Source organism: Conger conger, chromosome 1, assembly GCF_963514075.1.
Source record: "Conger conger chromosome 1, fConCon1.1, whole genome shotgun sequence".
Classification (NCBI taxonomy): Eukaryota; Metazoa; Chordata; class Actinopteri; order Anguilliformes; family Congridae; genus Conger; species Conger conger.
Window position 1 is genome coordinate 63,874,597 of NC_083760.1, and position 20,505 is coordinate 63,895,101.

General features: G+C 41.7%; 1 protein-coding gene across 2 annotated transcripts in view; it reads right to left on the reverse strand.

Annotated features, from left to right (window-relative positions):
• Window positions 1-20,505, reverse strand: part of cpne4a (copine IVa) — a 71,289-nt gene that overhangs the window by 43,483 nt on the left and 7,301 nt on the right. The window contains exon 2 of one of the 2 annotated variants that reach the window (XM_061233988.1): window positions 10,009-10,189. In XM_061233988.1, coding sequence (XP_061089972.1) covers window positions 10,009-10,179 — 171 coding nt within the window. In that variant the 5' untranslated portion in view covers window positions 10,180-10,189. Of the gene's footprint in view, window positions 1-10,008; window positions 10,193-20,505 lie in introns of both variants that reach the window. The other variant, XM_061233981.1, reaches the window with a different exon arrangement.

The following is a 20,505-nucleotide window of genomic DNA, read 5'->3' on the forward strand; positions in this document are numbered from 1 at the left end:
ATAAAGTTTAAATCCCTGCATGACACATGTTAGAGGGAAACCGGAGACCCTAGCTACAGGTAACTTGTAGTTTGCAATTACACATTAATGTTGATTTACAGATAAATACTTGTTTTCTTCACAAACACGGTTTTGCAGGTTCAAACTCAGTAAACTCAGTAAAATTCAGTACTTCCATGTAATTTCTAAGACAGACTGCAGGCAAGAGTTGGTTGAGTGTATCCCTGAAGCACTTTGTCTGCGTTTCTAAGCTGAATGGAGCAGTCTACCTGAAAGCTGGCTCTGGAGACGTGAAAAACATGTTTATCTCCTCACAGTTCTGATGTTAGTAGAGATGTCTTTTGTATGAGGCACTCAGCATCAATGAGGAAATTAATAGAAGTTTAGTGTGCAAGTGACCCCTGAAGCTTAGAAGAGTAAAGTAACAAATATTACACTGCAAAATATTGCACCGTGTCTGACCTACATGTAGAAAACCAGACTACTTTCTTCACCCAACTCTTCTACATTTCTCTTACATAGGATGCTATTTGAAATGTGTATGAATCTGTATTTCTCCCTGTGTTCTCAGTTTACATTCTGTATTTGAATACAAGACTGCTAAATGGGAACCAAACCTGGTCTCTAAGGAAAACAAATAAATACAAATGAAAATGCAGTCAGTCAGATTGGCTTAACCTTGACTCCAGGAAACTATTTGTAAGCCTCTTCAACTTATGCAAAAAACTGTAGAGATTTAATAGCCTGTGTATTGAGCAGCTTAATGTCAGAAATCTGCTTCAAATGATGCTCATAGGGAAACAAGGTATTTAAACGAGTCAGCTCTGCACATGTAATTACATGGTACAAAGGCTTCAAGAATAATAATTATGTTTTATGGCAGGAGAGCTCTAAGTGCTAGTTACCCGTCACCACCTCATGAGATGCAAATGTATAAGAACAACATGGATAATAGCCACATGAAGCAAGCTTGCAAGAATTGCCTTGACAAAAAACCTGCAGAAAAGTTATGAATATGCTCCTAGTTATTCATTAATGATAAAAACAAAACAAACTTTTTTTAAATTCAAGTGAAATTAGTTAAGTCAGCACCCAGCATTTCGCAACATATGAAAGGACAAGAAAGGTTGTGGGTATGGTCCAGTGAATGAACAGAAAAATCATTAAAAGTCCAAACTGTTCATGGCCTTGCAGCCACAGTCTCAACAACATGAAACTTAAAAACATGAGTGATTATCAAACGCTATCTGTGTCAGGGTAGTCAGCATGACTCCATACTCCCTCTGATTGTCTCTCATTATCAGTAATGACTATCCAGCCTCTGGGATTCCCTCCACATGCTTCCCCCAGGAGGGATAATGTGCCTGGCAGCCTTGTGTGCCTGTCCACAGACCCACCCTGTCAATCGTGCATTTTATAACTGTCTTCAGAGAGGATGCAAATTATATGAAATTCCCCACAGCCACCATCAATGTATAGCACCTGAGTGATGGGAGGCAGCCATTTTGCATTTGAACATTCACTACGCATCAGCTGACCGGAGAGAGAGAGGACTTTCTTTGCCAAATAAACTCGGGGAGGATTAGGCAGCAGGTTGTAAAAGCCAGGTTGGGAATTTGGCTAGTACACAGAGGCACCCGCTACTCTTTGTGATACATGTAATGGGATCATTAATGACCAGTCAGGACAGTTTAACAAGTTCCCATTACTGAGGCATTGGTGTTTATTTGACCAGAGGGGAGATCGCCCCCTACTGGCCCACCCACATCACTCCCAGCAGTAACTTTGTTTTTACAGCTCTCCCATCCAAGTATTCATGGCCTTCATGAACAGCATTTAAATCATTTTGTTCCCTGATCTAGCATTAGTAAAATAAAGATTAGACTGCGAGATGGGGAATGGGGAATGCCAATGAGATTTTCTGCGATCCTACTAAGCTATTTAATACAATAATACACTCTAAATAAGGTCTTACTGAGTAATTCAAAAACACTCATACACACACTCACATTCACATTTTAGGCCATGCTTTAGGCCTGTTTACACTTTCTTTATTTATTTAGCATTAATTTGTATAGTGCATTAGTATAGTGCAAGTAATTCTCTTTTTAAAGAGAGAGGACAGGTCCAGCCTCCTTTCATATTTTTTGCTGCTGTCTCTTTTCTAGAGAAAGCAGAGACAGCAACAGACAGAAGAGGGAGAACTCAGAAGGTGCCATGACAGGGGTCAAAGCCCCACCCAAACAGGGGATTCACATATGGCTTGGCAGTCGGCTGCTCTATGGGCAGAAGCATTTGGTTTTTGCCACTTAAAACATTGAGTCTTACAACTCTTGCTTTGTGCAGCTGTGAATTTGTGTATGCAATTTTAAGTCCGTTGTTTTTCGCCTCTTTATAGAACTGGGATTTGCTGGTTGTTTTGCTGGATTTTGACTAAAGCTTTTATGAAATCTAAAGTTGCATCTGTGTTAGTTGAGAAGCTGATTATCCCAATTCAAATAGTTCAGGAAAGTGAAGCTGTAAATCTTGAACATCTGGTGACTTGAGTAAAAATATTGAGGCAGAGGACAAAATAAATTTCAGTATGAGATTTAAAAAATGAAGCTTGAGGCTGAGATTGCTGGAGTTTTGCTGGAGATTGCTGGAGATTGAGGCTCATAGGGTATTGAGGCTCATAGGGTATGTGTTCAGTCAATACATTTTGATGTCAGCACGGGGGCGACATGGCTCAGGCAGTAAGAGCAGTCAGAGGGTTGCTGGTTCGATCCCCCGCCCAGGCTGTGTCGAAGTGTCCCTGAGCAAGAAACCTAACCCCCAAATGCTCCTGACAAGCTGGTGGGTGCCTTGCATGGCAGCCAATCGCCGTCGGTGTGCGAGTGTGTGTATGAATGAGTGAATGGAGAAGCATAAATTGTACAGCACTTTGGATAAAGGCGCTATATAAATGCCTGCCATTTACCATTTAAGCTATTGCATCTGTGTGGTTCTCCCTTTAAATGTGGTTGATAAGTATTCTCCGTAAGCCAGTTGCTACGGCTGAAAATTGGCCTGAACAACCCTGCTGCTGTCTGTGATGTCTGGAAAAGCACTACAAGTTTGTTGACACAAAGGTGTTAACTATAAAAAGGTGAAAAAGGCTATTTTGCAGTCTTTTGAACAGATTCCCAAAGCTTATCGGCAGAAGTGCTGCCAATGTAAGAAGCAAGATAGCCAGACCCATGTGGGGTTTGCCAGAAACAAGAAGATAGGTGCTGCAAAGCTCAGGGGTTTGTGATTTTGTTCAGCTTCATTAATTCTTGAAGAGTTCAGAAACTCCAACCCAGAGGAAGCTGCTAACACTTTATCTGAACAACATTATCCAAGTTTCCTAGGCTGTTCTAGCCAATTAGTTTGAGAACTTAAGGTCAACTTGGCTCAATCCTATATGTTCAAACTTGTGTTAAAAACCATAAAGGATTGAGCCAAGTTGACCTTAAGTTCTTAACTCCCAGTGCTATGGAGAAAAATGTTTGTAGATTTGGTGGAATTTGGTGTTAAGGCGAGGCCTGTATGATTCTACTGCAGAAATGCTGATGCTCGTCCAATCTAACCTTATGCGTATCCAATGCCTGGTCCTGTGAATATATGGTACAAGATGCCATTGATGAGCTCTGTCATACATCTGATGATATATTTGGCTTCTGTGCTGTCCATCAAAAAGGGTAAGCAATAACACATATCGCTCACTGGGGATGGATGCTTGTACCGACTGTATGGGCCCAGCAAAGTATGATGGCAAGTTTTATTTATTAAAGTAGGAAATAAAGCAATTAAAAAATGTATATATAAGATCAGAAATGCCAGTCAGAGAGCCAGGTTTTTTCAACTACTGCTTTGTTGTTTTTATCAAACTGAACAATTTTCATGCATGCACATAACTTGCCTGGTGAACATAAAAACAATGGGATTCCATTCCCCAAAAAGTCACACTTTTGCACTGACCAAGTAGTTTTTGGATATAACGTTCCTAAAATACCACCATTCTGTGGGCAGGTGTGGAATGAGGACATAATGTTTCTCAAATGCTTCTCAAATTAACATCTAGTGAACTGTAGCAGAGCCCTTACAACAGAAAAAACCCACACACCCCCCCCCCCCCCCCCATCCAGTGAGCGAAATCCAATTTGCGTTGGTGAATGAATTTTATTTATTTGAAGGACAGTGAAAGGGATCCCTATAACAGAGGTGAAAAGGATTGAGGTGCACCTCCAAAATGTGCTGGGAAAAAGTCAATGGAAATCGCAGAGTGCCCGTTCATTGAAGTACCTTCAAATGTTTATTATATTATAGCAGACTGGCTCATTGCCATCTATAGTTTTACATGGCCTCTACACTGATGTATTTAAAAGTTCAAATGCTCAAGACCCACAAAGTGAGCAGAAACAGTGTTTAATAGATCAGACAAATGTGGCCTGACCGGTACCCTTTTTAAAATAATGTATGCGCCACCACATAAACACTAATCATAATTTATCTTTTTGGTCATGCATGAAATAAAGTCCTTGATGGGTATTTTCTAGAAAAGTGGGACTACTTGTAAATAATTTATGGGCACAAAGAAAAAGCCTAAATCATATCTAAATGCTAATTTTGTCTGTATTATTTGCAGGACTGGAGAATCTTTTCTACCAGCTCCTCACCTGGTGCCAAAGTATGCTTCAAGGACTACTATGATGCATCTTCATGCAGTTATCAATGAAAGAAGGTATTGGGTTAATAAAAATATATAGCAGATATACAGCTTAACTGCTGAAAGTTTAAACTGGTAAGAGTTTAAGAGTAGGTGTGCAGGAGCCTGTTCAGCAGGTCACTTCACTGTCTCCCTGACTAAAGCATTTTCCCCATCAGGTTAACCCCTGCAGCTCATGTGCTGTATTGGGAAGCAACAGCAAAGAAAAGAAATCAAGAAACTGACACTGCTCTTTTTCTTTCTCAGGACAACTACCTCTTTTCACTATCCTACTTTCACTAAGTACTAATAGCCCAAAATCCAAATCAAAGAGAAAGACAAATCTCCTGCAATTAAACTCCAGCATACTTATTTCCTACACTGTGTCAAGAGTAATTTCAGACAAGAGAGGCTTGAGGGAACTCAATTTCCATAAAAAGTCAGAAATGTACAACTGCTTTCTTAACTTACAGGGCTCTGTTGATGGCTTTTGATGAAAAATCTGATTCAAGTGTTTCATTCCACTACCTACGTCTAATACATACCTCAGGGATCAGGTGTGAAAGGGGTCCACTGCCTCCCACTAGCCTGCTTCCTCTGTTTCTACTAGGGCCGTACAATCAGTAACTGATTACATGAAAATCCCAGTGGCCCAGGATTTCACTTTTTCATTCAGTTTTCAGTTGTGCAGTAAAGCACATAAATTCCATCTAAAATATAGCAGCTGGGGAGGTCCCTCTAGGATTCAATCTAAAAAGCATAAATGCTCGCGAATATCCACCCAGCTGATGCAAAAATAAAAAATTGTCCTCAGTGGAGAGACAGAATTTCTATGTACTGGTAATTTACTGATGAAAGAATAAGGAAAATGATCAAGTGAATTCATAAATCTAGATTTCAGGTGAGTTGTTCCTCAGGGGCTCTGATAACTAGCTCCTGACGTACGCAGCGTAATTTGACAACGTGCCAAAACAAAAGCAGTAATATACTGACAGATGACAACGGCATTGTTAATCATACATGTCAATCTCTAAACGTGAAGTCGGTAGACTAACATGCTGAAATCGGGATGCCTTAGTGAAACCAGAAAGGTTGCTTAAGGCTGGAGTAGGTCATTACAGTGGTTTCAGCTTGTTGGCATGCATCAGGGTAGATAACTGAGCTCTAGCCATCTCAAGTGACCTAATGCCATTTGGCCTCATTTTGCCCAACTTCTGCACGTACCTCTTCTGTGTTGTATACTGTGAATACAGAAATACCTTTTCCAGCTATCACAAAATGTTGCTATCTTTACTTTGGTGCACAAAGTTTATGCAATGTTGTCATAAGTATAATTTTCCTTTCTTCATTTGTTTTTTGTAACCCCAAAAACACAGCCTCCCAAGCAAGTTGTAAATGGGCCTAAACCACCATTATTGCTGCCACATATTTTAAGAATACAATATCACAAGAAAATATAGTAAACCCAATCAAAAATACACTGGTGGGAAATACTTTATATGTAGAACCTAAAACACAGGGAAATTGTTTGCATGGAGATGCAGTACAGAATATTTGTTACAAGGTTGAAATGTATGCATTTACCAAACCCCCAAAGAAACATCCCAGATTTGAAATCAATCAGTAGGTAGGTCTTACTAGGCATGCAAACTGGAGAGTAAATGAAGCACTTTGGAAGGTACTGCCATTGGCTACTGACAGTGCCCAATTAGTAGAAATAACAATTTACTGTTGCTTGACTGTGTGGAAAAGCACAGGACCTGTCCAGTGCTGAATCACAGAGCCAAATAGGCTTACTTTATCTCTCTTTATGTCTTTTTCTCTCACTCATTGTCTCCCCCCTCTCTTTTACTTTTTGTTCCTCCTTTCTCTCTGCCTGCCTCTTTGTCCTTGCTTTGTTTTTGTTTTTTTTTATTTCCCAGCCCAAAATAAAAGGACCTGTTAACCTCAGTACTGTCTTGCATTATAGCAAAACAGTCTCAAAAGAACCACTGCTGCACTGGATGCCAAATGGCTCCAGAAACACTTCTGAAACATGCTTATGAACTGTCTTTCTAGCTGACACAAATGATACCGTGCATCACATTGTTTGGTAAATTCATTACATCACACTTCTCCTGCCTGGCATTCACAAACAGCCTGTCATTCCCGTTATTGTAGTGAAATACTTCAGAGTCAGCAACTGTATCAAAGAGGGCATGTGTCCTGAGCTGGACCTGTTGTTAGGTGATAGCAGCTCATTAGCTTCCCTCTGCAAAGCCTCCCTGACTTGTGGCTGCGGTTCTCTAACAAAGACAGAAGGTGGGCTGAACACATTAACCTTCTAAAGCAAAGCAGAGGATTGCAAAACACTTTCAGATTTGGTCTAGCAAATGAAAATGTCACAGATCATAACAGGAAAATGATGACAAACTCAGCAGAAGCAAACCCATGACAAAATAAATTACCTTTTAGTTTTTTCCCCATGTTGTCTCATGGGCAAATATAATACGATTTACCTTCACTTTTACATGCAGTGATGACTTAGTTAACAGTGGGTTGAGAATTCGCATTGATGTCGGGGATGATTGCTGTAAATGGCTAGATTAGGTGATATTAACAAGCACTGGGAGTCAGAACCTCGATTCAATGTATCAAACAAACTATGAAAGTACTGTAAGATATCACACAAGGACATTGCTTTTTAAAAACAGCTAAGATGATTACGTAACTTGGATTTCACTATGTGCATTGTGGGTTTCGTTTTCTGCTTGTCATTGGATCATTGTTTGTGATTTTCCATTTCTTCCATTTCATGTTGTAGCTATCTACATTTTTTACAGCCTTTCTGAAAGCACTTTGTGACAGTTCATGAGTACAGTAATGCTATATTGAGAAAGACTCATTGAGAAAACAATGCCTTATCTGCTTCAGACATAAAGGCAGCAGAAGTTGTTGAGAAGAACAACCCTTTAGACTGAACATTCCTTTCATGCAAAGCAAGAATAAAATGGATCTGTAGTCTCTCAGGCTGACTGGAGAGTGTATGGCAGTAAAGGTGGGAGGGCCAGATGGACTTCTTCCACAGACAGGGAGCTCGTTAAAAACCCTGACAGCTTTCCAGACTTATTTTCATTCAGTGTCATGGCATAGATGTTTACTCAGTTGGTGCTCAAACTCACAAGATGCCTGCTTTTTTGGGATTGTTGCTCTAGAAACCTTTAGGAACGTGGGATTTGTGGAAATGCACTCATCCCAAGTGTAAACTTTTGGCAAAGCCCTGGTGTTGGAGCAGCTGGTGTGGCCATACAATTATCATAACTTAACACTCCGTTTCTTCCCCAGTCCTGTAGCTATTCCTAGACATTATTTTTACTTTTAACAGAAAATCCTTAGGAGTGGATGTGAGATTCCATGCGATTCCTGAAACAGTCAAACAGCACTGACTCCGCTATAATAGGCAGCTGTGAGCTGCTTTTCATGCAAGTGAAAATAGTAAAGCAAGCACGAGCCCAAAATTAACACTACATTTAATGTCAAAGATATCATGTCCCTCTTTTTTGCTTACATACCTATAATTTACTGGACAGGTTGCTGAAGTTTAACACTGGATTTGCGATACAACAGTCGCAGATAAATTATGTTGCCCCTTTAATGAAACACCTGAAACTCAACTTCCCGAAACACCCACATAACGCTTAGATAAAGCATTGGGAGTTATTTCACTGTTCTTTACCAAATAAGCCAAATGTCCTTGATGGTAATATTAAAAAATAATTTAGTCATCATATCTTCAATCTGTCAGCAGTGGCATGCAACAATCTGCAATCACACACTACGATCTGTCTCTCCAAATTCCCTTCTAGGCATTTAGGATTGAAAAATGACTAGAAATGCAAAGTGACAGCCTATGTGCAGTGTGTTCAGAGCTCAAACACGAAATGGTGCCGAGCTAGCATATACACAGTGAGCAATTTATTAGGTAGACCTGTACCTCGGCTTGATAATGCAAATATTTAATCAGCCAATCATGTGGCAGCAACTAAATACAAAAAAGCATGCAGCGTTGGTCAAGAGGTTCAGCTGTTTTTCAGACCAAATGTCAGAATGGAGAAGAAATGTGATCTAAGTGACTTTGACCACGGAATGTTTGTTGGTGCCAGACAGGTTGGTTTGAGTATCTGAGAAACTGCTGATCTCCTGAGATTTTCATGCACAGCAGTCAAATTTTCAGAGAATGGTGCAAAAAGCTAAAAACATCCAGTGAGCAGCAGGTCTGATGAAAAAAAAAAATGTTGTTAATGAGAGAGGTCAGAGGATAAGGGCCAGACTAGTTGAAGCTTACAAGAAGGTGACAGTAATGCAAATAACCACACATTACAACAGTGATATGCAGAAGAGAATCACTGAACGCACAAAGCATGGATAGGTTAAAAAATAGATATTTTGTAAGTCTAAAACATAAGTCTAAAAAATACCTAATAAAGTGCTCACTGAGTGTGCATTTAAGTGTAGAGCATTGCTTCAATTGTGTTGCATTCATAATCATGATGCTGAAATTGTAGAATGGTCTCTTCTATAAGGCACTCAAGACAGAATGGAACTTATTAGTGGAATTATTAATCAGATTTTTTAGTGAAAAATGTTATTAAGACTGAAGACCAAGAAATGGAATCATAATAAAAAGGTATTAAAAAAAAAACACCAACTGATTTCACACTCAAACAACCCCACAGAGTACAGGACATACTGTCCTTGTGCAAAAATCAGATACATACCAAATAGGCCTCAGAAGTTTAAAAAGCTTGATACAGCCAACACAACACTTAATATTACCACTTTTGAGAAACATTTCTGTAATGTAAGACCATACTCATTGGCATTATCATAATTCTGCAGTGCAATCAAGGGTCAGGGTCCAGCTGTTATCATTAGTCAAGTGTAGATGTATATTGGGTACATGAATATTGCATGTTTAATGGGCTATTAATAGTAACTGGTTTGGATGGATGTGGGAAGCTTCTAGAGCATAAATCATGTGGCTTCTTAATATAATAAACCACATACATCATACTCAACAATCATACAGTCCTTCATTTCTGCTCCTCAAAAACAGGTCAGAAGGTAATATGTTCTTGACTAGCACCTTGTATGTTTATATATCTTTCATCCAAGATACTTACAGTATGTTCGTCAATACAGAACCAAATAGGACATCTGCCAGAAATTGTAAAAAAATTAAAGACAATTAGTCCTTTCAACTCCCTGTTTGTGTTACTTTAATATAAGGATGCAGTGGAGTGACTGATCAGGGCCCCTACCTCCAGCCACTGCCCGTGTGACTGCATCTTCAGAACAACGCAGGGGTCAGGCTTGGACAGGGCGTCTCTGTCGGATATCCCCTTGCACATGACACGCAGTTCCACCTTGGTCAGACAGGGGCTGCTGAAGAGGCCCAGGGAGTTGGCTGCAGACTCATAGATGTTGCTCATTTTCTTTGTGCTGCTGGGAGAAGAGATACGTGTGGATGCAGGAATGTTAACAGCAAGATCGATCAATGTTTCACTTGGCAATTTGTCAAATGACACACTAGATCTGAGAAATTAGCATTTAAACATTAGATGAAGTGTGTTGTGAAGGTTGCGTTAACGTAACACAAAACCAAGTGATTATTAGTTACTCTGCCTTTGCATAGACACCGTAAATGGGCAATGCTAAGAGATATGAATGCTAATGAATGTATAAGTCATTCCCTATGCCAACCAGGTTTGGTGAGAGACAAAATACACAAGGTTGAAACTGACTGCCCTTAGAAGCAACGCATCGTTAGCTTTCTATTTCCTCAGATGGGGAGGAAAGAACTAGACAAGCAGGCCATCGTTTTGTAATTACATGTTGATAGACATTTGTAGAAATACAGCACGATAGCTTAATAGCTAGCGACAGAGTAAAATAGAAAACGTGAGGCTGACTTCAAAACAATTAAACACACATCGGAGAGAGAAAGCAGTTAGACTGATCTAACGTTACAAGCAATTGACCCCCCCACCCAAACCAATCTCATCACAAGACGTGGTTTAACTAGAATTATTTCCATCCTGTGATTGTGATTACATTACGCATCGATGAAGCAAAAACTAAAACAGAACAGCCCAAGACTTCATTCAGCAGACTTCATATCTGCCTATGCCTCCCACCTCAACCTTGACTTTCTTGCTTTAACTGAAACTTGGCTCTCACCAGAGAACACGGCCACCCCGGCTGCCCTTTCCTCTGCCTTCTCTTTTTCCCACACACCCAGAACCTCTGGCAGAGGAGGTGGCACAGGTCTCCTAATCTCATCCTCATGGAGATCTAGTGCCTTCTCATCATCCTTCGCCTTCTCCTCTTTTGAATTGCATGCGGTTTCTGTTACTTTGCCGTGCAAACTGTTTATTATTGTTTATCGCCCCCCGGGTCCTCCGGGGAGCTTTTTGGATGAGAAGGACATCCTCCTTAGCTCTTCACCAGTAAATGACACCCCCCTGATCCTCCTGGGTGACTTCAACCTCAACTCAGAGTCCACCCAGTCTACCTTTCTCTCCCTCCTTTCTTCTTTCGACCTTACCCTCACTCTTTCCCCTCCCACCCATAAAGCAGGCAACCTTCTTGACCTCATCTTCACAAGGAGTTGCACAACAACCAACCTCTCTGTAACACCACTCCATATATCTGACCACTCCTTCATCTCTTTTTCTCGTCCACTCTCCTCTAACACCCATCCATCTCTCCCACCATCCACTGTCACCTGTCGGCGGAACCTACGCCACCTGTCTTCCTCCACCCTCTCATCTACAATCCTCTCCTCCCTACCATCCGCGGGGTCTTTCTCTCAACTGTCTCCCGATGATGCTGCGACAACTCTCATGTCCTCCCTCTCATCTTCCTTTGACTCTCTGTGTCCCCTCACCACCAAACTAGCTAGGGCCTCCCCCCCCCCAGTCCTTGGCTTTCTGATGCTCTACGAGCTGTCCGAACCGAACTGCAGGCAGCGGAGAGAAAATGGAAAAGGTCCTGTCTCCCCAGTGATATGGCTTCCTTCCATGTCCTATTATCATCTTTCCATTCCTCTGTCTCTCTAGCTTAATCTTCCTTCTTTCACTCAAAAATTAACGCGGCCGCCTCTAATCCCCGCAAACTGTTTTCAACCTTCTCCTCTCTTCTGGCCCCCCCTCCCCCCCCACCCCCCTCTTCACTCACACCTGATGACTTTGTCTCCTTCTTTGAAAAGAAGGTTGATGCCATTCACAATTCCTTCTCACAACCCTCTCCCCCTGCTGACCCTCCTACCTTCCCCAACAGCCTAGCCTCCTTTTCTCCCCTCTCCAATGCCGACACATTGAAACTCCTTACATCCCACCGCCCGACCACCTGTCCTCTTGACCCCATCCCCTCTCCCCTCCTACAATCTATATCCAATGACATTCTCCCTTTTCTCTCCTCTCTAATCAACACCTCCCTCTCTTCCGGCACCATGCCCTCTTCCCTGAAGAGGGCCAGAGTCACTCCCCTGCTCAAAAAACCTACTCTTGACCCCTCTGCCCTGAACAACTACTGGCCTGTCTCTCTTCTTCCCTTTCTCGCTAAAACTCTGGAACGGGCGGTCTGCTCCCAACTGTCCACTTATCTTCTCCAGAACAATCTCCATGACCCCACCCAGTCTGGCTTCAAGAGTGGCCATTCCACTGAGACTGCCCTGCTCGCGGTCACTGAGGCACTCCACTCTGCTAAAGCCAAATCCCTCTCCCCTGTCCTCATCTTCCTCGACCTGTTGGCCGCCTTCGATACAGTCAACCATGAGATTCTGCTCTCATCGCTGTCTGGGATGGGTGTCACAGGGTCTGCACTCGCTTGGTTTTCCTCCTACCTCTCTGGTTGCTCCTACCAGGTGACTTGGAGGGGCTCAGTCTCTGACCCTCACCCCCTACAAACTGGAGTCCCGCAGGGCTCGGTTCTTGGGCCTCTCCTCTTCTCACTATACACCATGTCTCTTGGTTCTGTTATCTCTTCCCATGGCTTTTCTTATCATTGTTATGCTGATGACACCCAACTCTTTATTTCCTTCCCCCCCGATACCCAAGTCACCACACAGATCTCTGCCTGCTTGGCTGATATCTCTGCGTGGATGACTTCCCACCACCTGAAGCTCAACCTTGCCAAAACTGAGCTTCTTTACATCCCTGCTAAGTCCTCTCCGTCAATCGGCCTCTCACTGACTGTTGAGGACTTTGTAGTTTCCTCCTCCCGTACGGCAAAGAATCTTGGGGTGACTCTTGATAACTGCCTCACCCTGGCTCCACAAGTATCCTCCACTGCCAGAACCTGCAGGTTCTTTCTGTATAATATACGCCGTATCCGTCATCTCCTGATGGAGAAAGCCACCCAGCTCCTAGTCCAGGCGCTCGTCATTTCCCGCCTGGATTACTGCAACTCCCTCCTAACCGGTCTCCCAGCGTGTGCCATCAAGCCCCTCCAGCTGGTCCAGAATGCTGCAGCCAGCCTGATCACCAGTCAGCCCAGGTCGGCTCATGTCACCCTGCTTCTCATTGGCCTCCACTGGCTTCCTATTGCTGCACGCATCCATTTCAAGGCCCTAGTGTTGGCATTTCAGGCTGCTAAGGGGACTGCCCCACCTTACATACAATCCTTGATCACTCCATACTCCCCAGCTAGACCACTCCGGTCTGCCAGCCCTGGTCGCCTTATGGTTCCCTCTCTACGTGCACCTGGCGGTCGAGCTGCACGTTCACGCCTGTTTTCCGTTCTGGTTCCTCAGTGGTGGAATGACTTGCCTACCACTGTCAGGACCGCAGAATCCCTCCCCCTATTTTGACGCAGACTCAAAACACACCTTTTCAAACTCTACCTTAGTCCTCCCTCCTGATTTCCCCCACCCCTCCTTTCTGATATCCCTATCCTTGTCGAACCCCCCCCCCCCCCCCCCCCAAAATAAATAAATAAATAAATTTTTAAAAATTAAAAGATTGCACTTATGATGACGACTATATGTTTAGAACAGCATTCCATGTGTATTTTCCTAGTTCTGGATGTGATGCTTTGACTTGTGGTAGAACCTATGCACTTGTAAGTCGCTTTGGATTAAAAGGGTCTGCCAAATGACAAAAATGTAAAATGTAAGACAGTCCATTCTTATTTTACTCATTAACAGAAACATTTTCAGCATGCACTTAAATCAATATACCCTCAGAGAGCACTTTATTAGGTATTTATTGGACTTATTTTTTAGACTTGTACTGCAATCACATTTACTTACCATTATACTGCCAAGTAAAATCCTTTCTCCTTCTACCCTTATCTTGCCTAATATGTCGTACCTAAGCCATGGGGAAGAACACCCATAGAAAGAAAATAGCCAGTGACAGTGGCTATTGCCTGGTCACGTGCTTGGAAGGCCCGGCCAGATGGGAAAATATCAAATATTTGTCCAAGTTCAAATCCAATTCCTCACCTAGCATAGAAATTGATATAATTCTGGAATGTCAGGAGGCTTTCAGATGCTTTATGAGTATACCTACCCTGGACAGTGTACTGGACAGGGCTGGAGTAATGTAATAAATTTGTACCTGAGAAACCTACACACATGTACACAGTTTTCATTTAAGATCAGTCTCACAGTGAAACACATTTTATTTTATTTGTCCCTATTTCACAGATATGGACCCAATGTACACAATATTTCAAAATGAATATCACGCCTTGTGTACAATTTAAATCATTTAAACATGTATAAGTACATGAAGTAATTTCAAGAAATGAAAATGTTGTTTTAGATCAGTCTCACAATGAAACATATTATTTTATTTGTCCCTATTTCACAGATATGGACCCAATGTACACAATATTTCAAAATGAATATCATGCCTTTGTGTACAATTTAAATAATTTAACTATGTATAAGTACATGAAGTAATTTCAAGAAATGAAAATGTTGTTTTAGATCAGTCTCACAATGAAACACATATTATTTTATTTGTCCCTATTTTGCAGATATGGACCAAAGTACACAATATTTCAAAATGAATATCAAGCCTTTCTGTACAATAATTTAAATAATTTAAATATGTATAAGCACATGAAGTGATTTAACTAAATGAAAATGTGATCCTTCTTCTACTACCCTCTGCTCAATGGTGTTAAAAAGATTGATTTATGATATGTCTGGAAAATGAGGAAGAACTCAATCATAAGCTAATACCTGTAAGATTTGAATCAATTTATCATGTCAACAGCAGAGCTACAATTCTTCTGCTCTGACAGAACCATGTATTAAAAAGTCAGGATCTGCACAAAAGGTTAAAATGGATAAAAAGCCACAGGTCCTCCAGGTAGCCCATCCAGCTAAAGCACCAGATAGATATTGGTGCAATGACACACTCTACGGCCTGAAATTGGATCTCATTCCAGAGCTGAGGAGCTGTGGCAAGGAGTCTCACAGGCCAACAGCAGTTATGGCATTCCCCATGGGGAGAGGTCTCAGACTGCAGGATTTTCACCACTATTTGAACAAGTATTACTCTATTCAGTCTTCTTTTCAGGATTCGGATGTTATAGCATCCTATAGGATGGTTTTGGATTTCTTCTGAAATACAAGCTTTCTGGGTGCAAAAACTGACTTTATTAGGAATTTATCCATATTTTTTAAATGTATTGGATTTGTGCTGCTATAGCCCATCCACTTCAAGGTTTGACATGTTCAGAGATGCTCTTCTGCATACCACTGCTGTTATATATGGTTATTTGAGTTATTTTTGCCTTCCCGACAGCTTGAAACAGCTGGCCATTCTCCTTGGTCATCTCTCATTAACATGCTGTCTACACCTACAGAACCGCTGCTCAAAGGATGTTTTTTTGTCTTTCACACCATTCTATGTAAACTCTAGAGAAAATAAACTCTGTCTGAAAATACCAAGAGATCAGCAGTTTCTGAGATACTCAAACCACCCCATCTGGCACCAACAGTCATTCCACAGTCAAAACACAGTCAGATCACATTTTTTCCACATTCTGCTTTTTGGTCTGCACAACAACCGAACCTTTTGACCTCTTGTTTTTGAGTTGATCTGGTGTTACTGCCACATGATTGGTTGATTAGATAATTGCATTAACGAGTTGGTGCACAGGTGTAATTAAAAACTGAGTGCATGTGAAAAACATTAATCCAGCCTTTTTAATTACATGTTGATTCTGTTAGTTAACAGGAAATAAATAAAGTATGTTACAAGGTATTACGTGTAACTAGTGCCTAGTGTTTCAGGTACATGACTCGAACTCGGAAGGTTGAAGTCCCAGTGTCGCCACGATAAGATCAGAATACCTAGACCAAGGCCCTTAACCTCACATTGATCCATGGGAGATTGTTCCCAGATTAGTCTAATCAACTGTCTCTTTGGATAAAAGCGTCAGCTAAATAACTCATTATTATTATTATATTATTGTAGAAAAACAATTTACATAACAAATTACTTGATGGCCACTATCCACTTGCAATTCACTTGTACTTTGTTGTCAGTTACAGTAAGCTGTCATGGTTTTTAGCCAGCCCGTGGTTTTCCAGGCGTGGACTCTTTGGGTCACAAGAGGGCGCTCTGGCCCTGGTTTTCGGTCTCTCTGGCTAATAGCAGGCTTAATTGCTGGCAGGTATATCTGCTCTGCTTCAGCTCCATCTTCCCTGGGCTCCGGGCTTTTGTGTTGCATTCTGTCACATTTCAAAGCCAGGTAGACGCAAGTTGGAGGACTGCATTTCTTTTGTTTGAAAGCAACGCAGGAGCTTCCTTTAGCTTAGGGCAAGAATTAGGGTTTAAAGATTTCTGTTTCTTTTCTCACCCTCTGCTGTGTTCCTGTCTCCATGGCGCGCTGCCCTGAATTCTGGAAGCTTTTCTTTACCCTTTTACCACCTTACCTCTTTCTAGTGCTCTTTTGATTATAGAGGTTCAGTTTTCCTTTGTTATCCGTTTGTTGGAGTTTCCTCGCTCGAGTCTGTTGTCGCCCTCTTATTCGGGTTGTTTTGTGTTGGCAGTGTTGCCAAACCATGGGTAAATTATTGATCCCCTCAAGGTCGCATCTGGTCCTCCGACCCCACTCTCTCACATTAAGCGACTCACATATCAGTCAAAACGCTAAACATGGCGTCAAGCTATTAAATTCCTATGGAGAAAGCAATACCACTCAACTTGACAGCAATGATAAGCCTGGCATACTGTTGCAACACTTGAAGTTTAGATAATTTAACCTCATTTGAAGCTGACCTTTCCTAGCATGCCTAATCTCATCACAGCTTTGTATGGAGCAGGCAGATGTAAACATGGAAGAACATCTGCATGGCTCTCGGTTTCCTGAGCTGTATAACCCAAAAATATACAAAAATGTAAAGATTTGGGGATAAAGAGTATTGTCTGGAGGTAGATAAGTAGTCAGCTGGGGCTACCAGGGGATGCAGCTACTCTGCCTATATTTTGCTATTCTGTATTATCGCTAGAAACATAGAGCCCGGGGTCGTTTCACATACATGGCTAACTGAGTTAGCACAATTGTTGACATTTTGGGATAAACCCAGGATTTACAGTTTCACAAATCAAGCCCACAACTTAGCCTCATATAGCTGCAGACAACCTACTGCTATTGCTTGTTACTGTTTTCTGAACCTCCTGGATGGATGACGTCAAGTTTCAACAGCTGGCCGTACTCAATTCTTCTCATGTGTAGTCACCACCTTACTTGATGTTAAACACAGCATTTGATTCTAGTCCATGTGAAAGCAGCTTTAGAGTTTTTGGAATGGCTTTCAAATGGTAACAATCAGCTTAGAATAAGGAAACCAATATTAAATCCTTAGAATCTACACAGGATTATGAAAGTTCTCATATGATTTTACCACATCCAGTGAAATAAATATTCAGCTAAGCATTATGATACACACATATCAAGCACGGCATTGATATCCACTATCAGATGGCAAAGCACTTGTTTGAGGGCTCTTCCTGGGCGCTAAAAATATTTGAGAAGATTCTTGATGAGAAATCAAACACTGTCTTTGGTGAAATGTGGACTTTCATTTCATAACTGGAGTAGATAAGCTTGAGCAGAGAGATCGGGCACTCAGGCACTCAGGCACAGTCAGTAATGTTTCTGCTGTGAAATATTCATCACAGAACATTCATTCAGCCCCCCTAGTGACAGGAAGTAGGGTTCAGCCCAGGCTGGCAGAACTGGCCTGTGGAAACAAAAATTCCCACCATGTTTATAAACTGCAATACTGTTCTCTCTCCCCTATACGCAGCAGAACCACTTTGCTTTCTAAAGGTTTTCAGGCTCTTTTATCCATGTGCTGTAAGAACTCGAGTACAAAGCCTGGTGTAAATGTGGGAGCTCCTTGCTTGGCCCACCTTTAAGAAGAGCTTTCAAAGGTTTTTGACTAGCTGAGGAACTACTCCAGGAATTTATTCTGAGCTCACTGAAGCTTTGTTGAGTCTGGGAAGAAAATACCTTGCATCACCTGTTAGGACGAGAATTTACGCTCCCTTATCCAACCTGGCAACCCAGAGAGGGCAAAGCAATTTGGGAAATTCAGCACCCTGTTTCTCTGTTCTTTGCGTGGGATGGGATTACTTTTTAAATAGTACTACAATTTATTTATTTTTTTTACTATTTTTTGTTGTTGTTAGTTATCTAATATTATCCATTACAAATTGTAGAGCTCTCTAGTTTCCGTTGTTCCAGCCTGTTTCCTGTGCCAGATGGCGAATTATTTTCTGAAGCTGAACAGGGGGGGGGGGGGGGGGTGCTTGATATACATGGCCCCCCTGCTAAAATAATATCTTCTTGCAGCTAATGAAAACACATCTCCCATCATCACTCATTCTTGTGTCATGCCATCCCATCACGGACTGCCAGCTACGCTGTCCTGCCTCATCTGGAGCTCAGGCTATCAGCAGCATTTGGGCATGGCATCTAGGGGGAATTTTTAATGGTGTTTCATTTCATTTATTTGTGTGTATTTCTTTTTATGGAGGCCTGACCTTTTCCCCCTTGGCATACCTTCTTTACGCACTGCACAACAACTTTTGTTTTAAATAGATAACAGATTCATAGATTCTGTTGTTAGAAAGTGCTCTTTACATTATTGGCATTTTGCAGACGCTCTTATCCAGAGCGACGTACAGTTGATTAGACTAAGCAGGAGACAATCCTCCCCTGGAGCAATGCAGGGTTAAGGGCCTTGCTCAAGGGCCCAACGGCGGTGCGGATTTTATTGTGGTTACACTGGGATTAGAACCACCGAAATTGCATCTCCCAGTCATTTACCTTAATCACTACGCTACAGGCCGCCCGCTCTGGATGTTATAATATATCACTTGCAGCAGACTGCTACACATTTGGCATTTTCTGTACCTTACTGTATCATTATAGTACTGTAATCCTAAAATACAAATACATCACAGATTTAGATGTCCTGCTAAGGAGTCAAACCTGCTGTTTTATTTCAAGTTCCTTAAAAGCTAAGCAACATTGTCACAGCCAATACAGAGCATTCCCTCCTAGCCAGCCGGCCAATCCATAGCACTCTCAATATCAAGTCTATCACTCCGATCCCTGCCCCCAAATGTCCCAACCTGGACACAATATCACTGAATCATTAATTCACCCAAAGACGAACGGGCTTTAGAAGAAACCTTGTTTTATGATGCACCCTCTTCCTTTTCCAACCCTCAGCTTGTGCCTGGAAATGTGTTTGCTCTTTATAGTTCTCCTTACATAATGTGCAGACACGTTTCACAAGCACAAACAAGCACAAGCTCGTGGCTGAACACCAACAAGGACGAATTGCATTTATATGCAGAATACATGCGCAAATAAACACATCCATATGCATACTCACGCTGGGAGAGCCAGATTCAACACACTCCTCAGTACTGTGGACGGATAATCATTGAGCTGAATTCCTCTACACAAACACACACATGCACACAAAAAGAACAGCACTAACTCTATTCTCTAGAGTATACCATCCTATTTAAGCCAGCAGCATAGCCAGAAATATTCACATAGTTGGGCCTGCATAGAACTAGGTGACTACCTGCATAGAACCATAACTACCCAGGTGGGCCATCACAATTAGGTGTTCAGCCACGGTTAATGCGTGAGCTAGGATAGTATTTACAGGTAGCCTTAGCACACCATGATGTGATGTAACACTTGAGTGTTTAGTGACGCACCCCACAGTTAGGTATTGCAGGAGTGGCTAGCACAACTCCATAATTGGCCAAAGCATTGTTTAGAAATAACAGGATCCTGTCTCGTCATTTGAGAGTGATTCCTCAGGTCAATCCCCCACCTGCTGTATTCCTCCAATGCAATGACTGCACAGCTCAGCTGGTAGGCTATAGAGCAGCTGGCATCACACAATTCAGAGGCGATTGTGCGCTTGTCTGCACTCTCCAGAATAGATGGAGGGTTTGGACTAACAAGAGAGATGTGCAAATACAATTATGCAGTTCTAATAAGGAAAAACAATTACCTAAAAGCTTTACACTTACAAATTTGCACAATTTCTGACATACACTGAATTATTGATACAATCATTTCATGTTACAATTTGATTCATGAGTTAATACCCTACCTCACATAAATATTTTTTCAGAAACCGTCTTTAGTTGCCCTTTAAGACTGAAGGTATCACCTAGGTTTCTAGTTTGGAGCAAAGTCCCTATTTAAAAAAAACTCACTACCATTAAACAAACGGTTATGCATCCATTGCATTC